We start from the raw sequence: 19,120 nt of genomic DNA, 5'->3' as shown, positions 1-19,120 counted from the left end.
AACCCACGTCCCCTGCATCGGCAGGCGGACTCTCAACCACTGCGCCACCAGGGAAGCCCCCTGCCCTTTTTCAATACACTGAAATCACGCTCATGGGGTGGAGTGGCTTTACACGAGGCACTCTAATATGTGCTGCCTCACAACTCTTTTATTGTTTATAACCTTGGTCAAGGAACTGGCATTTCTTGGGCTAAACACAACCTAACTTACCATTCCCCTCTGAGGAAGCTGCTGCCATTTTTCCAGAAAACAAAACGAGTTTAAAAACAAAACAAAAAAACACGTGCTCAGCTTAGTTATGTATTGCTTAACATATATTTGCAAACTAGTGTTATATAAACAAAATACAATACAATGAGCTCTCCCCAAAATGTGCTTTAGCTGCTGGAAAAAAGGACACATCTGACCTTCAATTAATCAAGTAAGAACAGTGTAGCCCACTGTATATTTTTTTCCACTTCTTTTCCATCTGCAATGGCATGTGCAGTGTGTGTGGGCATGCAGCATTCCAGCACACATATCTCTGCCATATGCACTGAGGCCAACTTCAGTTATACAACACCAGAATTCAAAATTATGAGTGCAGATAAAAGCAAGCACAGGTGACCATTCAGATCAGGTGGTAGAGAGAACATGTAATTTCAGGGAGGCAAAGGCAATGGGGATTCAGCTGATAATAAAGAGAATACCCCCTCCCCATCCTCACAATATGTAGTTCTACATCCAAAAAATACCAGAAGTGGCTATGAGTTGCTGTTTATTGGAGGTATGATATCTCTCTGTCTGAAATAATGTGCTGCATTTATGTAACATTATTCAATTCTAGAGATGCATTTAAAACTGACTTTTCAACAGGGCCTACTAGTAGAGCTGGGAGAAGTCAGGCAGTAAGCTCAAGCCCATTCTCCAGATTGGTAAACTGGGGCCCCGAGAAGTTAAGTGAACGATGCAAGGCCATACCTATACCGAGCAGCTGGGCCAAGAGTGGGACTTCGCTTCCTTTCAGGCTCTAGTCCCGTTTGCTACTACACTTTGTGTCTCAACTGAGGCCACAGGAACAATATGAATATTTGTTACCCTGAGAAGCACAGCAAATATTATTTAACATCTAGGGAGTGTCCTTACATCCATTACACTGTAACTTTGACCCTCTCCAACACATCTCAGAAAAAACTGGCATACAATGTCAATGGAAATGAAATGAAAGCATCTGCTCCTATGGACTAACCTTACCAGCAGGAAAGATGCACAGATTCTGAATATGCTCATCCTCCGACAAGATTAACATACCCTTTTCCTCATTCAGTGATGTGAATGAACAATTTCAGTTTAGTTTGTTAGTTTTGAAACATCATTCTTTGTCACCTCTTCTCTTTCCAAGTATAAATCCAAGGACCCTGAGTATCCATTCATCACCAGAGGGCTGAGATTATCTTTGCCATTTCTGCTCATCTGGGATCCAAATCCTTGTATCAGAATCATTTTCTTTGCTTTTTTGCCATCCGCTGACAATAACAATGGATGCTAGCTGGTTCAATCAAAGGCCAAAAGATCTACCCCAAGTTGAAGGTAGCAAGGAATCTGTCTGGGATTCAGTGACTTTCGGTAGGTGGACAGGGTCAAACGAGACACTGTAATGGTTGCAAGAAGACCCTTCAGAGGGAACTTAGGGATAGATATCCAGGGATCAGGAGTCTGAAAATATCCTTCCTCCTGTACCTCACATGAGCAGCTGTGTTTGCCAAAAGTCAAATGCAAAATAAACTTTGGAAAATCAAATAAAAATTATCCAAAGCACAAAAGGATGCACCTTAAATCAGGTTCCTTTGCAGCAAAGATTCCTCTTGAATGTGAATATATATACCTAATCTCTCTACATTGTATGTGCACAGTTCTATTTATCAAACTTTACTAAACAGCGCATACCAGATTCTAAACTCTGAGCATCAAATTTTGGATGCTGGAAGAAGTGTTAATGTCAACATAGCTTAAAGATGGAAGGGATGGAAAGTTCAGAGTGATTGCAGCTGACCAGAGCTAGGCACGCTTGGTGAAGTTTGGGGTGTTGAAGTTTTCACTTTTGGTGGCCCCTGGTCTGCAGCTCTGCATACAAAGGTCTTCTATCCCAAATGGTTATTTGGAAGGTTGCCCCAAGAGCTTTGCTACAAACCCGTGACTGTCATCTTTCCAGAACTGGTTCTCACTTCTGAGGGGTTCCCGTGCACACTCCACCTTCCTGGTCCTCAGAGGCAGCACTGTACCAGCAGTGAGAGAGATGCACATCTCAGGTATCACACGTCTCTTACACGTGACAGTACAGTCAGCCCTCACCCAGGCACGCTTCTCAGGGGAAGAGAGTTCAGGTGAGCCATGACAGCCGGGAACGAAACAGCACATTTAAGTAAGCCTTGTTTTTGTGTGTACACCTAAAGGAGTGTGTCTGAGAATTCTCTCCAACAAAAACAGCAAAACCTCACTGTGCAGAGCTGACTCAGGGGGAACCCGGAGGCCGGCTGCCCCTCCTGTATTCAATACTGCGACACCCTCCCTGTAGGTGACTCTGTTTTCAGACAGATGTTTGGAACGCCCTCTTTCAAACATTTCCCTGCAGGGGGATGGACAAATGTTTGGGTTTCTGAATTCAACTCACGTGGAAAATAAACAGAAGGCATTAAGAGGTCGGCACAGCTGAAATAAAGCAGCTACCAGATGTTCAAGATAGGAAGAGAATAAGCGCACTGTAAGAATATGTGTCTACGAAATCTTCAAAGCAAGGCAATGTCCTCACAGCTAATTAAAAGGTGGCTCTAGGCACATGTATTTTTGTAGCTTTTCTACACAGCAAGTAGTTCTACTTTAAAACAAGTAACAGCAGCTTTTGTTTTGGAGACCTCTCGAATGCCTTAGGCAAGTCTTGAGACAAACTTTTTGATGCACAAAGCAGCTACTTATTCATAAAATGTAATGACCATGCTTATTTGAGAGCAGTTTCTTCTGGCTCATTCTCAAAGAAAGAACAGTGGACCTGTTGGTTTCTGTTGTTTGACCTAAACGCAGTAGGACCTAATCCCTTCATACACCCAAGATATATAGCTTAGGTCAAGGTTGGAGAGTCTTTGGAATTGATTGCTATGGACTTACTTTTGACATCTTGCTTTTGCTGTCTCCAGTTAAAAATGCCAAATTATTAATTTCGTTCTGAATCACAAAATTTTGCTCTTCCCTCTTGAAGTTCTAAGTGGGGGGAAATAAAAAAGCAAACATTACAAGAAAGTTGAGGGGTACCTTTCTCCACCAACTCTAAATCCAGGGCCCCCATGTGTGCTTACGTGAGATTTACACCACAGGATGAAGACCTCTGCCACCATGCGGAAGAGCTGGTCAGAGTGAGCATCGGGGCTTTTGAGCCAGTTAGATCTGAGGTGAAAGATAAATGAATATGCATGTGGAATTCAGCAATGATTGAAAGAGTCACACTCTAAAAATTATACCGACAGCAGATGTACACATTTATCCAGATAAAATTGCATTCCCACAGAAGGCAATCTTCAGAGAGACTAAATATCAATATATTCCTTGCATGCTTAGATATAGGCATGTAATTGTTGTAGGTATTTTTGAAGACCTACAATAATCATTTCCATTTTACCAAAGGATTCCAGGATTCTCTTAGCAAACAGATGTCAGAAATCAACATTTCAAAATGGTCAAAGGTAAGGTTTTTTTTGTCCTTTAAACTGAAGAGGTGATTAAGGTTACATTCTAAGTTTTGGGACAGGCCTCCTTTAATCCTCAAGTCTAGCAAGACTAGGAAAGTCTTGGTCACTATGACATCTAATCTTATCAAGCCTCTGAAACTGTGAGCACTCTATAAACAGTTCAGGCCTTGCCCGTTTTCCTTTCAAAGCCACTTTTATGAATGAAATCTGTAAGACAATAATTTTTTTTTAACTGTTATATAAAGTGTATAGGCAGAGACCAAACATCTCCTATGCCCTTTGAAATGGTTCGCAAATTCCCTATAAATAGGTATTACTCATTAAAAAAATATATATATACTAGGCTAGGTTAAGAAATTTCACAGTGGCAGCAAGAAGGCTAAATTGCAGTAGAATTCCGTCATTTCCTAAAAGTTGTCTTGCCCCTCTCTTGTGCATTTGAATTATATTTTGAAATGGCTGGGTGAGTAAATATCTGCATAAAGTAACACATTAGAAATTAAATTGTCTATCGTCTTTCTTAAAGAAAACTTAGGGGCTGTCGTGAATGGTCTAAAAAACCTAATGTCCCTTGGTGTATGCATGGTAATAACTATCAAAAAGCCAGTTCCCTAAGCCCTGGGACATCAGACTGAATTGCTCTGAGCCGCCTGTACCTTCTGCCCATTCACAGAAGGCACCAGGCTAAGGAAGAAAGGTGAAGACTCATGAGGCCAAGACCACCTCTGGATTCCTTTCTCATTTTCTCAGTTCCTTCCTGCCCTGAGTTCCAGCCTCATGGACATTCTCGTCTAATCTTCCTTGTTTTCTACCTCAACTAGCCTCTCCTTTATAGGCGGACACTACAGGCGGTCTGTCCAACACTCATTCTCCTCTTCTTAGGCACACACCCCCATTTTACTCTGGGTGGCATCGTGCCCTGCTGAAGGTCACATCACCCAGCCCCCCTCGAGGGACAGCCGTGGAACTAAGTTCTGATCAATGAGATGGAAGAGGAAGTTGTTGGATGAGCCTTCTGGAGAAGCTCTCTAAAAAGGATCAGATAGCTGAAGGTGCCCTTTTGCCTTTCTACTTCCTCTCTGGAATGAAAATATGACAGCTCAAACTCTAATTGGCATGATGCACCTGAAGTAACTTTGAACATGGAAGCCAATGTTAAGGACAGAAAGACAGAGGAGTGAGAGTTTCTAATGAGGAGCAACCATACTGGCCATGGATTGGCTATCTCTGGACTTCCTTCATGCGTGAGATTTAACTTCTAATTTAAGCCACTCTATAAGGTATCCATCACTAGGAGCCAAATGCAATCCAGACTCGAGGCTTGAGATTGGTAATGCTTTTTGATTTCTTTCGTATTGATTTTTCTGGAGCGCTTTTTCAGGGTCAAGTGTCAGGTTTTATCAGAACCGCCAGCTGTTCTTTCTGTAGCGTTTTGGTTTAAATGTGCTTTATAGGCTTGCACTATGCCTTGAGTGGGAAGAGGCAAGGGGTCACATCCTATCCCACCGAGGAAAAGCACAGCCACAGGGAGTGTGAGTCAGAAACACTGAAAACAAAATCGCAGGTAAACATTTGCTCACAGGAGAAAGAAGAGGCTTTGCATACCTTTGCCTTCATATGGGAATGCAGTTTCAGCTGAATGAATTCTGTTTTCAGCACCCTTGTTCCAAGAGGCAGATTTTTACTCTTTGTCCTTAGTGAGGTTCTTTCTTCAGGGTCAGAATGGTGGGTACACATGAACCCAACATTAAATGTTTTCCCCCAGGCACGTAAACTCTCTGCACCTCTCAAACCAGATTAAGTCAGTATTTGCAGGAGGACAGAAGATCCTGACCTTGCCTCTCCAGCTTGCCCGTATACTTCCTACCCCCAAATGATGTAACCAGACTCTCTCCTCCCTGCTCCCAGCCTTCCACAGAACTCAGCCCTTTCTCAACATTCAGACATTTGATCCTTTTGGAGGTACTTAACCGACCTGTGGGTCTCTTTTATCATCTGCTCTGCATGCTGCCAAAAGGCAGCTGGGAAATGCAAAGCTGTAGGTGCGGAAGACAGTTGGGTTTAGAGGGAAAACAGAAACAAAAAGCAGGAGAATAAAGGAGAGTTAGACCGCTATTGTCAAAATGCCAACTTAGCAGGTTTTCGAAGAAAGTAAAGCCAGTTATCAGGTTTTGAAAGAAAGTAAAGCCATGTTCCTATATTCACGGTCCGGTTGTCTGACTAAGAGGTAAGAGCTTATCTCTGCCTTGTTCCTGAGCCTCTTGTAGAGGATACAGCCTGAGGTGGTCACTACACAGGATTTACTTGGATTCCCTTCAACAGTTCGCGAGATGGGTTTTCACCCAAAATCGTACTATTGAAAGTTGGTCGTTTCTGTTCAGAGTGTGTCTGATTTCCAGAAAGGAGGCTGAGATGCTGCTGCCTTGTGTAGAGAGGTTTGTTGAACCTATGTTGATGTAAAATTCCCTGGCATGAGGAGATGGAGCCCTAATTCGCCCTGCTCGGACCACAGCACGCTTGGAGCCCTTGCTCATTCTGGGTCAGCTTCAGGTTCAACACTGACCCACAGAAGCTTCTCTTCAGAAGACTGTTTCAGCTGTCGAAGAGACTTGGGACACTGCTGTGACAGGGCTGAAGGAAGTCCAAAGGTTTAATATGACGAGAGAAAACGGGAGGACAGGACAAGATGGCTCTCTTCAATGTTTAAAGAGCTGCCGCAAGAGAGACTGGAGTAGTTTTGCGGGGCTCTAGAGAGCAAAATCAGAGTTGATAGGAGATACAGATCTGAACTCAAAAACGGTTCAGAGTGGGGGGAAGGGGAATTGGATGAAGGTGGCTAAAGGTATAAACTTCCAGTTAGAAGATAAATAAGTCCTAGGGGGTGTAAGGTGCAACATGATTAATCTAATTAACACTGTGTGTTATATATGAAAGCTAAGAGCGTAAATCCCAAGAGTCCTCTCATCACAAGGAAAAAATACTTTTCCGTGTCTTTTATTTTGTATCTGTGTGAGGTGACGGATGTTCACTAACTTATTGTAAGCATTTCATGATGTATATAAGTCGAATCGTTCTGTTGTATACCTTACACTTACAGAGGGCTGTGTGTCAACTGTATCTCAATAAAACTGGAAGAAAAAAAATGAATGAGAAAGAGTTGAACAAAAATGGCTTTAACTGTCTGAAACTAGAATGGGAAGGCACGCACAGTATGGCTGTACCTGTCGTCCATAACCGTGGTGGATAATCAGGCAGGAAATGCACCGCTAGGAAAAGGGAAGAGGGTATTGATTCATCCAGATATAGGTGAGATGAGCTGACCTCTATTATTCCTGCCAACTCCACAATCCCGTGCTTCCAAGCCAGCCAATTCTTTTGGGTGAAGAAAGAACTTGAAGGAGGTAAAGGCACACACACAGGAAGGAAGTATTTCTAAGCGAGGCTCAGATGGCCATAATGCTCCCGGGTGTTCAGGGAAGAAAGGGTTGAAAAGTGGGGATGAATGAATTAATGATGATCTCAAAGACTCTCTGACATTGCCCTTTTTAGCAACTGTCAAACAACGTGTAAGTGGAACACACTCTATCTTGCATCGATTGTCAATAGTGACAAATGCAGCTAAAGAGCTAGTCCAGGGGCAACCTTACCCTACTTTCATTTCTGTTTTCACCTCAAACTCTGACAAATTCCTTCGCTAACCTGCGAACATAATTATGTTATCAGAAATGACTAAAATGATGACCCTGACAGCAGGATTTCTTTTGAGACAGTGAGCAAAATTCCCCACAGATAGGTAAGGAATTTCATACGTACACACACACACACACACACACACACACACACACACACACACAGTGTGTGTAAGATGTTTATTTTGCAAAGCTCAATATAAGTAATCTTAAGTAAATATTTTCAACAATAAGTACAATTTACCTTATGAAATAAATGCTAAAATGGGCATATCCTGACCTATTCCTTGCCCGTGACACAATGGCATACCACTCAAAAAGTCAGCAACATTCCCCCCAATATCCCTAGGTCTTTTCAGTATCTACAATGGAGTATTTTAAAATTAAACCTTCCCAAACTTACATGTTAGGCCTCTAAGCTTTAAGAGGGTGTGGTATAATAAAAACATCTATTTGGTCTTTGCCTTCCACTGGGACCAACAGTCCTTTGTTCCTTTGCCTGTTCATGAACATTAGGCTCCTATGCCTTCATTTCCCCCTCATCTAGCTTAAATTCCATGGCCAATCTTTAGAATTACCCTATTATATACACCCTCAACTCCCTAACCCAGTTTTCTTTGTCACACTCATTTTGCAAAGCCCCAACCCTGGTTAAATCCAACTCTCTTCCCAGTCTGGGCCTGTACCTGGCAGCCAAACTGGCTGGAGAAAAACACGACCTGCCAACGGGTCCCACTTTAAATTCACGACCGCAGATCTCAAGTGGGGCCCTGGATGCTGCCTGGCAATCCCACCCACTTCCCTGGTCCACCTGTTCTCCCACTCTCCCTGGGCCCTGCCTCCTTCCTCCTCAAACCTCCAAGCACCTTCTCTATCTTAAAAACTCTCCTCTTGAGCCTACTTCTTCCCCCAGCTAGCAGCCCGTTCCTCTGTTCCCCTTTATAGTAAAACTCCTTGAACAGGTTGTCTGTACTGCTATCTCCAAGTCCTTTTCTCCCATTCTCTTCCAACCTACTCCAAAGAGGTCCTCATCTCCATCGCTCCATTGAAGCTGCTCTTGTCAAGGTCACCAATAACCTTCATTCATCATTCTTTCCTCCTGGAAATCCCTTGTGAAGTTGGCCTCCAGGACACAACATTCTGTTGGTTTCCTCCTGTCTCACTGGTGGTTCCCTCTCAGTCTCACTCACGGGTTCCTTCTCTTCTGCCTGACCTGATCACATGGGCTCAGTCCTTAGAACTCTCCTCTCTCCCTCTCAAGCCTTTATTTATCTCGTCCAGTCTCATGTCGCTCAAAGACCACATATCAACGTGTAGATGACTCTCAAATTCTCATGTCTACACCAGACCTCCCTTCTGAACTCTGGACTCATATATTCAACTGCCCACTCAACATTTTCATTTTTGTAACACACACACACACACACACACACACACACACACACACACACACACACACACACATCGCTCCATTGAAGCTGCTCTTGTCAAGGTCACCAATAACCTTCATTCATCATTCTTTCCTCCTGGAAATCCCTTGTGAAGTTGGCCTCCAGGACACAACATTCTGTTGGTTTCCTCCTGTCTCACTGGTGGTTCCCTCTCAGTCTCACTCACGGGTTCCTTCTCTTCTGCCTGACCTGATCACATGGGCTCAGTCCTTAGAACTCTCCTCTCTCCCTCTCAAGCCTTTATTTATCTCGTCCAGTCTCATGTCGCTCAAAGACCACATATCAACGTGTAGATGACTCTCAAATTCTCATGTCTACACCAGACCTCCCTTCTGAACTCTGGACTCATATATTCAACTGCCCACTCAACATTTTCATTTTTGTATTGAAGAGGAAACTCAAATTTAACACGACTGAAAGCGATATCCTGATCTTGCCCTAAAAAAACTTCTGTATACACAATCCTCCCCAACTCAACTGCTGGGAACTCCATCCTTCCATTTGCCCAGAATCATCTCTGACTCCCCTCTTTTCTCTTATTCCCAATCTGCATGTCCCAAGGGCTCTACCTTTAAAACAGGCCCAGAATCCGACATCTTCTGTCAACCTTCATTGCTACCAGCCTGGTCTCAGCCACCACCAACTCTTTTTTCTTTTTCTTTTTAATTGTGGTAAAATATACGTAACATAAAATTACCCATTAGCAACATGTAGTACAACCATCACTATCTAGTTTCAGAACATTTTCAGGACTCTGAAAGGAAACCCCAGCCCCATGATGCAGAGGCTCCCCATCCTCTGCCCCAGCCCTGGCACCACTAGTCCGCTCTGCACCCTCAGCTCTTGATTGGGTCACCGCGAGCCTCTCGGCTGGTCTCCTCACTTCCTTATTTGCCCTGATCCCTCACCACAGCGTTCAAAGACTGAGTCAGATCACATCACAGCTTATCCTCAAACCTGCACCAACTGCTCACCTCGCTCAGAGGAGAAGCCCTGGCCCCGTGGAGAGGAGATGGCTTCTCGGACGTCTCCTGCTACCCTCCTCGCCTCTCACTCTTCTCCGGCTGTGCTGGCCTCCTCGTGATCCCCTGAACATCCCAACACACACCCCTTCCTCAGGGCTTGCACCAGATGTTTCCTTTTCCTGGGAACATAACCCTTCCCCAGACCTGCATGGTTCCCGACCTCACCTCCTTCGGGTCAGTATTCAAATGTTGCTTTCTCAGTTAACATTCTTTTAAAACTGCCACCCTGGCACTCCTAATTCCCTTTGCTTGTATAACTTACTTAGATAAGTAAATTATAAGTAAAGTGTATAAGTAAATATATAAGTAAGTATATTGTAAATATGCAAGTATTTTTTTGCTTATTGTCTGCTTGCCCCACTCTCCTGCCGGAATGAATGCTTGCTGGGCCAACATCTCTGTTTTGTTCTCTCTTGTCCCCTAATGCCTACAACAGTGCCTGACACACAGTCAGTTGAATGAATGTGTGACAGAGCAGCAGAGGGGCAGAAGTGGGTCACTGCTGCCCTTATTCGACTAACTCCCTATTCCCTGTGGTGGCCTGTGAAGATGGAAGGGGTGGCCATGCCACTGAGCATGTAGAATCACTGGCCAAGGAGAGCATTGCCCAGAGGTCCCACACCGGGGGTTCTGTGGGGGAGGGGCACTGGTGGTGGCAGCTGTGCCCTCCCTCTCTCACCTGTCACAAAACCCAATACCGTCTCTCTATCCTGGGGACTTGCCTAGGCCTTCCTCCGTACCTGTTGTTGTCCACGTAGCGGATCAGCATGGGGTAGAAGGCATAGAGGTCTCTGCAGAGGATGGCAAACTCATCCAGGATGAGGAGCTCTGCCTCCTGGGTGTCCCCTTTGCTGTCGGCTTTCAGCTGCTCCTCCTCCTGCACAGTCTGGACAGCCTTCTTCTTCAGCTTCTCCAGAGTTGGGATGAAGTGGCTTCTTAGCAGGTCCGCCCTGGCTTTGCTGATGATTGGCTGGGCATACACTGCGTTTGCAAACAAAGGGCCTCCCCCTCATTTTGCATGTTATGACAATCGACGAAAGGAAAGAAGTGATACTCAAAGGTGAGGCTGTGAAAAGCCATCAGCTCAGGATGGCACTTGCCCTGCCTTCATCCTCTGCTTGGCACTTCCATCTCATGAAGCCTCAGTTGCTGGGGGCCGGGGTGGCGCTACAGGAGAAGGCCTCTATTCCTGTTCTGCTTCTCTAGGCCATGGGGAAAACTTGCCACCATTTAACTCTTCACGTATGGCGTTTGCTATACCTCTGAGCTCTTCATAACAGACTATCTTGTTTCATTTTAGAGTACATTCATGTTGGTTTTGGCTCACTAGCTAGATTATAAACCTTTTATTCATAATAACCAACACTGTGCCGAGTCAAGAGTAGGCACTTCAATACTACGTTTTCTGGTTTATAGAAAAATCTCTTGTTAAAAATATATGGACCCAACCACAGTTCTCAGCCCCCAGGACTTGAGAACTGCCAACCTACCCCCTGGGGACGCCTCTGGGCCCCGAGAAAAGCAGAGAAACTACTATCATCTGTAATAAACTGAGAGGCAGACTGGGGTGGCCACTAGCAGTCGATGAGCAGAAACAAACAGTCAGTGGGACCTGGGACTATGATTCTAGCCTTTTGAAGAGAAAGATAAAACTTACGTGTCTCATCGAGTTTCTTAAATGGAATATCCTATTGGACTAATTCATAATAAAGATGAGAATCAGAGTAATTATCGAAAGATAAGTGAAATAAAATTCTCAAGAGTCACGAACCATTCACAAAGTGCATTGCGTATTTTGTGTATCTCAAAGGTTCTTTAATGTAGGGCGTTTCAATTGGAAACAGCCTATAATCCAGCACTTTTTCTTTTTAATCTCACTTCACCTTATTTTTTGCTTTCATAAATAAGGCTGTTTTAGAAAGAGAAGGCGAAAACAGTTCTCTGCTGAGAAGCATTAACCAACAGGTCGAAACAACACTGTGATGGCTCCCATTTCACACTCCAGCCTTCACCGGGCCGCATTTGTGCTTTGGATCTGGAATCGGAATGGCTGTTCCAGATATGGGTGATTTGAGGTTGCTATTTAAAATGGACTTTGTTTAGGCACCAGGAGTGAAGTGGCCTAACTGAATGAGATCTGGGTTCACCTGTGAAGTAACAGGTCAAGTTCAGTTCCCATCAGTGTGCTGTGACCTGTTTCCACTGCACCTCTGGGGAAGCTAAGGGAGTCCATCCTTCGATTACCTTCCTTCCCTTAGTCCAGATTTAGAAATTAGAGCTCCTCAACAAATTGCCTCAGGGTTAACAATATTCTTGGGCTAATAGGTAAGAAAGGAATGCCAACTTTATTTACTCATATGTTCCCAGAGGCCTATACTGTCTAGGAGCCATCAGTACCCAAAGTATTTATAATTTGAAGTTCATTTCAGAGACGGGAAGGTGGTAGAAGTTTTCTTCCTTGGGATATCTACTCATTTGTCCAGGAAGCTAATAGCTACCACTGATCCCACTGCTGTGTTTTATGGTTCGGAGATTGTAGGGGTGAAACAGCTATGGTCCATCAAAACTGCAGGTCCATCAAAGGCAATGACTTTGCTTTAGCTTCTGTCTTCTCAACTCTACTCTGACAGAGGACACTAAAATATTCATGGTTTCCTGACTGTGGAAAGCGTGGTTATTAATTTTCCAAGCCTCTCCTCTTTTGGAGTTGTTTCAGGAGCAGAAAATCAGCTAACGACATTCATTAAGAGCCTACTGCATGCAAGGAGGAATACAAAACAAGATGGAAATCCAAGTGAGGCTACTGTGAACCTATGTTAGAGAGTGTCTTAGGAAGCATAAAGTGAAATACAAATGCTAGAAACTTACAGTACAGCCCAGATGGGAGTGAGTTTTGTACGTGTGGAAAACACGCAGGATCACTTACCGAGAAAATACGGACAATTATATTACTGTAAGAGCAAATGGAATTCTTAAGTACCAAAAGCAAATAAGCAATGATCACGGGAGTCGGGTAGAGTTTATCAAGAAGGGCTTCCTGGAGATTCGAGGGACCTGGATTAGTTGGGGGGTTAGGCAGGAGCATTTGCTCCAGGAAGCTCTACAGGGGAATAAGTCAGTTATTTTCACTGTTACATAACTAAGTGTGGGGAGGGGGGAATAGCTTAAAGATAGACTAAGAGAAGAAAAGAGAGTCCAGGTGTCTCGGTGCTGGGGCCGGGGAGGAAAGGCACGTGTGGTACCTGCAATGCGCTTCATCCAGGAGGCCTCGTCGATGGCCAGGTTGCTGTTGATGATTTTCAGAATGTTGCCCAGGATGACACTGAGGTGTTCAGAGGTGACCTTGGTGCACCAGGGCCCTGTGCTGGGGGGCAGGTGCTCAGGCCCCCGCTCCCACCAGTAGGACAGGTAGTTGCAGAGCATGGGTAAGATCACCTCGATGACGTGGGGCATCTCCGTGTACCGGGCCCCTGACTCGGCCAGGTCGTTGATTTCCTTCATCAGGCCTTCCAGCTGGGGGATGTCAGGGCACATCTCCTCCACCGTGTCTGGCATCCCCAGAACTGACCGAGAGGGTACAGGAAGAATAAAGGGACAGTAATTCAAAAGCACAAATAGTGCAACCTTCTCTCTCTCTCTCTGTCCACCCCTCCTTTGGTCTTCAGACATAATTTTCCACCCCAGAGCCTCAAACAAGTAAGCTCCGGATGCAGAGGAACTTTTGCTCTCCTGCTGCCTTTGTAAAGACTGAAGCTCCCAGAGGCTGGGTTATCTTCTAGATGTGATATTCAGGTTAAAACACTTAAACTGAATCTTTTTTTTTTTCTTTTTTTTTTTAAATTTATTTTTATTTTTTAACATCTTTATTGGAGTATAACCGTTTTACAATAGTGTGTTAGTTTCTCCTTTACAACAAAGTGAATCAGTTATACATATACATATGTTCCCATATCTCTTCCCTCTTGCGTCTCCCTCCCTCCCACCCTCCCTATCCCACCCCTCTCGGTGGTCACAAAGCACAGAGGTGATCTCCCTGTGCTATGCGGCAGCTTCCCACTAGCTATCTAATTTACATTTGGTAGTGCATATATGTCCCTGCCACTCTCTCACTTCATCACAGCTTACCCTTCCTCCTCCCCATGTCCTCAAGTCCATGCTCTAGTAGGTCTGTGTTTTATTCCCGTCCTACCACTAATCTCTTCATGACATTTTTTTTTTCTTAGATTCCATATATATGTGTTAGCATACGGTATTTGTTAAACTGAATCTTAAAGGAGCATAACAGAGACATGGCCGAGGGACATTTCATAAGACTTCTCTGTGATACAGTCAGTCTCTTGCTTCTCCATCCTGGCCTCAGTGCATGCACTGCAGGAAAGGCAGGACTAGGAGAAAAGCAACCCATCGGTGTTGAGTTGCCAATTTGTGGTCGGGTCACCTGGATCATATCTGTACTGTTTCAAAAGGGAAAAAGAAACATCTTGCATCAAAGATTCTTTCAGCTGGACCAGAGACAACACTTTCCATCCAGTTGAAATTTCGGGGAAGAAAACTTTGCACATACATTGATTTCTGCATTTACAAAAGAAGTTATTGATGACCTGAAGGAACCTTTGCCAAGGCCTCTTGTCATTCGCTTAAACCTTGTTGTTTCTGAAGGTTTATGTGCAAGGAATAGTAAGTCAGCCCTATCTCTTCCTCACACTGAGTGACTGAGGTCACTTCACTGAACGAGGACAGACAGGATGAGATGATGACAGAGTTCAACATTAAACGTTGTCAGATACAAGAATAGCAAACAGAAGAAGCCAAGGGGATATCTGTCTTGTTCTTCTTAAGGCAAAGGACACTCTTTCCCTCCAAGACAGGAGGAGAGACCAGAAACATCCTGAGGTTCCAGATGGGTGAGAGGAAAACAAGGGCTCTGAGTGGCAGGGCGGGGCATGGTTGAAAAGAAGCACAAGCTGAAAGCTCTGCAGAGCGTCCATTTATGTCATAGCCCCCAGGGTCCACCTGGGCCTGGGAGGCAGCTCATTGCAGACTCCACCCACGGGCCAAACTTCTCACAGTGGGGCCGAAGCATCAGACACCAGGGGGGGCTAGGGAGTCAGAGAAGCAACAGGAAAATGTGGTGCATTTTAGATCCACTAGTGGAGCCTGTTAGATCCACTAGAAGATTTGAGGAAATTCTTTTTGATATTAGAAGTAAAGTGTAAAGTTCTCATGAAGTTCAAAGGACAAAGCAGAAACTTTAAATAAAATGTGACGTTTAGTGAATTGGGTTGTGCCTGCAGGCCCTTTGCCATGGGGTTACTGCTGGTGTGAAGTCTCTCTCTTTTCTAGATTTTAAGCCCATAGGAATGGAAGGGTTAATGAATAAGAGGCCACAGCAAATTCTTTGGCCTTTAGGAATATTGGCCAATTGAAGGGACTGTCTCGATTTCTGTCATAATTGTCCTGCCTGGAGCAGAGATCCGGAATAATCCTGGCTGCCTTGGGGACAATGAATCTGTAGCTGTCACAAGTGGTTCTAGGAGATGGTGTGCAGCTGCACAGTGATGGACTCGGAAGAGCCTCCCTGCTATGGAGCAGGCCCTGTGAGGTGCTAATACCCTTTCCCTAACTGTGATTTTCTGTTGCTATCGGTATGGCCATTTGGCAGGTAGAAGGCTACAGATCTCTCTTCCTTGGAAGTTAGGAGTGAACCAATGTCCTTTAAATCCAGACAATTCAAAAGGACTAGTAGCATGAAAGCCAAAGAACATCGAACTCCTATGATTTACAGCGTAAGGGAATTACACAGGTTAGACATGCTCCACTGCCAATGCTGGTCATTTGCAGAGAACAAGTCCAGCCTGTACCTTGCTGCAGAGCAACAAGAATCAGGGGTGACATCAACATGGGGGTCTGGGGAGACTCTCACAAACAAAATCATTTGACACGTACAGTGTCAGAATCAATAGGTACGAACAGTACAGTCAAACATTCTACCTTCAAGCTCTGCACACAGAACAATGCCAACTGCCACAGATGCAACCGAAGTTTACAACTGTTTGCTGTAAAATTATACGTGAGAAGGCTCAGGGCGTGTGTGTGTTTAAATGTCACATAGACAATACATCATCAGGGACACTTTTTTTTTTCCCCTACCTAAGAGAAACACAGAGTTGCTTGAGGTTGCTTCACTGGAGTCATTACAATGATCTTTAAAAGTTATTTCTATGCAATTGGTCCTCGAGGGGAAGAAACATTTGTGATTTACGTGGTGTTTTGTTCTTCAAATGCCACATAATAAACCGGCAGAATGAATGCTACTGAGTTAGCTACCTGAAAAACAGCTCAGCTGGGTCCTATTAGAATCAGACACAAGAATGTAAGAGGGGACCATTAGAACACACTGGCCTTTCATCTGCTAGATCAGTGGTTCTCAAAGTGAAATCCTCCCACAGTGGCAGCATCACCTGGAAACTTGTTAGGACCTTCAGAATCCAGACTTAACTGAATTAGAAACTCTAGGGGTAGGACTTGGCATTCTTTAACAAGGCTTTCGAATGATTCTAATACATGCTGGTGTCTGAGAACCACTGGGAACCACTGAGTTAGATTCCAAAGTAGTATTTTCTTCACCAAGCAGCTCTTCCCTCAAGAAGACAGCATCAGAGAGCACCGTCTCTGTAGTATAGGCAGACAGCTTAAATGGAAACTGGACCTCCTTTCTCTCTGGTTGATTTTTCCAATGAGGATTTGGAAAGTAAACTGGCTGGTGAGTAGGATGTTTTCGTTAATCTAATACTCTGATTAACAGACCACTGCCACACAAAGCCAAAGATTTTCTCTAGTTTTATCTAGCACATAACACTATTAAACTTTTTCCAGTTTTTGGATGAGTCAGAAAATGCTCCAGGACATTACAAGATAGAAGAGTTCCTAATATGAGTAGCTCTGCTGGCAAAACACTAACTGTTAATTAAGTTGAGATGCCCAACTGACTGAAGCCTTGATAAATCAGTTCATATTGTATTTCTCAACCAAAGACTCACATCATTTGTCATGTCACATCATCTGTCACTTTCCTTTCCCTCCTTGGTCCCTCAGGCCACCTACTTTGTATAATGAATGAAGTCTACCTTCCCAGAGCCCACCAAGCCATCAGTCATTCTCTGGCTCCAGGCAAACCTGGTTATCCCAGAATAAATATTCGTGTACACTCTACTTTTCAACAGCCCTACACATGGTCAGCATTCAGTCTTTGTTGATTCTTTTTTTTTTTTTAAGATTTGATTTTATTTATTTTTGGCTGCCTTGAGTCTTCGTTGCTGCAAACGGGCTTTCTCTAGTTGCGGTGAGCGGGGTCTACTCTTCCTTGCGGTATGCACGCTTCTCATTGCTGCGGAGCACGGGCTCTAGGTGGGTGGGCTTCAGTATTGTGGCGTGTGGGCTCAGTAGTTGTGGCTCGCGGGCTCTAGAGTGCAGGCTCAGTAGTTGTGGCACACGGGCTTACCTCTGGGAGCTCAAGAGCAGGGTAGGTCTCTCTCTTTCCCAAGGTGCAAGCTCTACACGTTGGTGATACACAGACAGAGACACACTTTTTTCTTGAATCACAGTTGGAGCAGAATAAACGTATAAGTATCCAGCACTGTCGTGACTGGACCCGTGTCCCTCTGGAGTTGGGGAGCAACATTTTAGCTGGCTTTTGCCTACAGATGTCACAGCCCTTCCTCAACTTTGCCAAAGCCTGCTCAGTTGTTCAGCTCCTACTTTAGCTGCAAGATGTGACTCATTCGGAATGATGAGATGGCAGAGAAAAACAAGGTTGGAACTATATTTTTCCGAGTCCATGAAAGGGGAGGAAGGGTGAGATGAGGCTGAGAAGGTTGGGGAATTAACTGAGAGACTTCACATGAGACTTTGGAATGTGGAGGCATCTTGGCAATGCTTCTCTCTGATGAGCTCTGAGAACACTAGTCTCCACTGTATTCTAGCTCAGGAAGAGAACTTTAAACAGTCTTGTCTAAATTGTCCTGGTCATTCTTTCTGGGGGTCACGTGCTTCTTTTGTCTGAAGTAATGAAAGCAAGTGAGACTAAACCCACCAAGGCTTATTAGTACTCTGGATTCTTAGACGGAAAGAAGAGTGGTGACAGAGAAAAGTGTGACAGGAACCTTTCCTCTCCTAGAACGCTTAGGACCCATGAGAGCTTGAAAAGGGGGCTCGAACCAAATGGAATTGATGCACAGTCTAGTCATCTGCTGGTACTGTGCGTCAATATTTTAAGAAAATATTGGTTCTGAATAGGATAGGTTCTGGTTAGAAATGGTTTACTATGATTTTGGGGGGGTCTGTTTTTCTTAATATTGATCAGACCCATGGTGTGGTAATTTTTGCTTCGTGTCGCATCAAATCATTGTAGTTCTTTCCAGTTGGAGTCCAAGCTTCATTCAAGGTTCCTGCTGGAAGCTCCTCTGTTCTAATCCATTACCATCCAGCAGGATCACAATTCATCCATACATGGGGACCCTCTCTTCTACCCTCCAGAAGCAGGTTGACCACCTGCCTTGGATTCCAGTTCTAGGTTATCCTAGAAGAGAGGGGAGGGAAAACTTTTCCTATAAAGGGGTCAGGCAGTAAATACGTTAGCCATTGCAGGCCCGACAGTCTTTGCTGCCGCTACTCAAATGTGTCACTGCAGTTGAAGGAGAGAAGCATGGGCCATCCCCAAATATGCCCCTTTGGTAGAGGGATTACTTTGAGCTGATTATTATTATTATTATTATTATTTTTGTGTGTGTGTGTGTGGTACGCGGGCCTCTCACTGTTGTGGCCTCTCCCGCTGCGGAGCACAGGCTCCGGATGCGCAGGCCCAGCGGCCATGGCTCACGGGCCCAGCCGCTCCGCGGCATGTGGGATCTTCCCGGACCGGGGCACGAACCCGTGTCCCCCGCATCGGCAGGCGGACTCTCAACCACTGCGCCACCAGGGAAGCCCTGAGCTGATTATTTTTAAGAAACTGCAGACCCAGGAGAGTGTCTGAAAACAGAGTTACTCTTTTGTAAGGAAAATCTGCATTTATAAAGAAAGTTTACCTTAGATACAAGTGCCTGTACCAGAAGACAGCTCTTGCCCGAGGTTACTTTTTCATCGGAAAGACTCAGGTGCATGGCAGGGCAAACTGTTTACCAATCCCCTCCTCTTCTCACTTTCCCATGAATTGCTACCCCCTTTGCAGCCTCAGACTC

At 44.6% G+C, this 19,120-nt stretch overlaps 1 protein-coding gene across 12 annotated transcripts in view; it reads right to left on the bottom strand.

Annotated features, from left to right (window-relative positions):
* RYR3 (ryanodine receptor 3) overlaps positions 1-19,120 on the bottom strand; it is a 570,442-nt gene that overhangs the window by 54,794 nt on the left and 496,528 nt on the right. For all 12 annotated transcript variants that reach the window (XM_055088336.1, XM_055088341.1, XM_055088340.1 and 9 more), the window contains 4 exons: positions 13,127-13,447; positions 10,625-10,865; positions 3,330-3,417; positions 3,142-3,234 (listed from right to left, as the gene is read on the bottom strand). In XM_055088336.1, the coding sequence (XP_054944311.1) occupies positions 3,142-3,234; positions 3,330-3,417; positions 10,625-10,865; positions 13,127-13,447 (743 nt within the window). The remainder of the gene's footprint in view (positions 1-3,141; positions 3,235-3,329; positions 3,418-10,624; positions 10,866-13,126; positions 13,448-19,120) is intronic.

Source organism: Physeter macrocephalus, chromosome 11 (assembly GCF_002837175.3).
Source record: "Physeter macrocephalus isolate SW-GA chromosome 11, ASM283717v5, whole genome shotgun sequence".
Lineage (NCBI taxonomy): Eukaryota > Metazoa > Chordata > Mammalia > Artiodactyla > Physeteridae > Physeter > Physeter macrocephalus.
The sequence above is the reverse complement of the archived record's forward strand: the minus strand, read 5'-3'. Positions and strand labels throughout refer to the sequence as shown.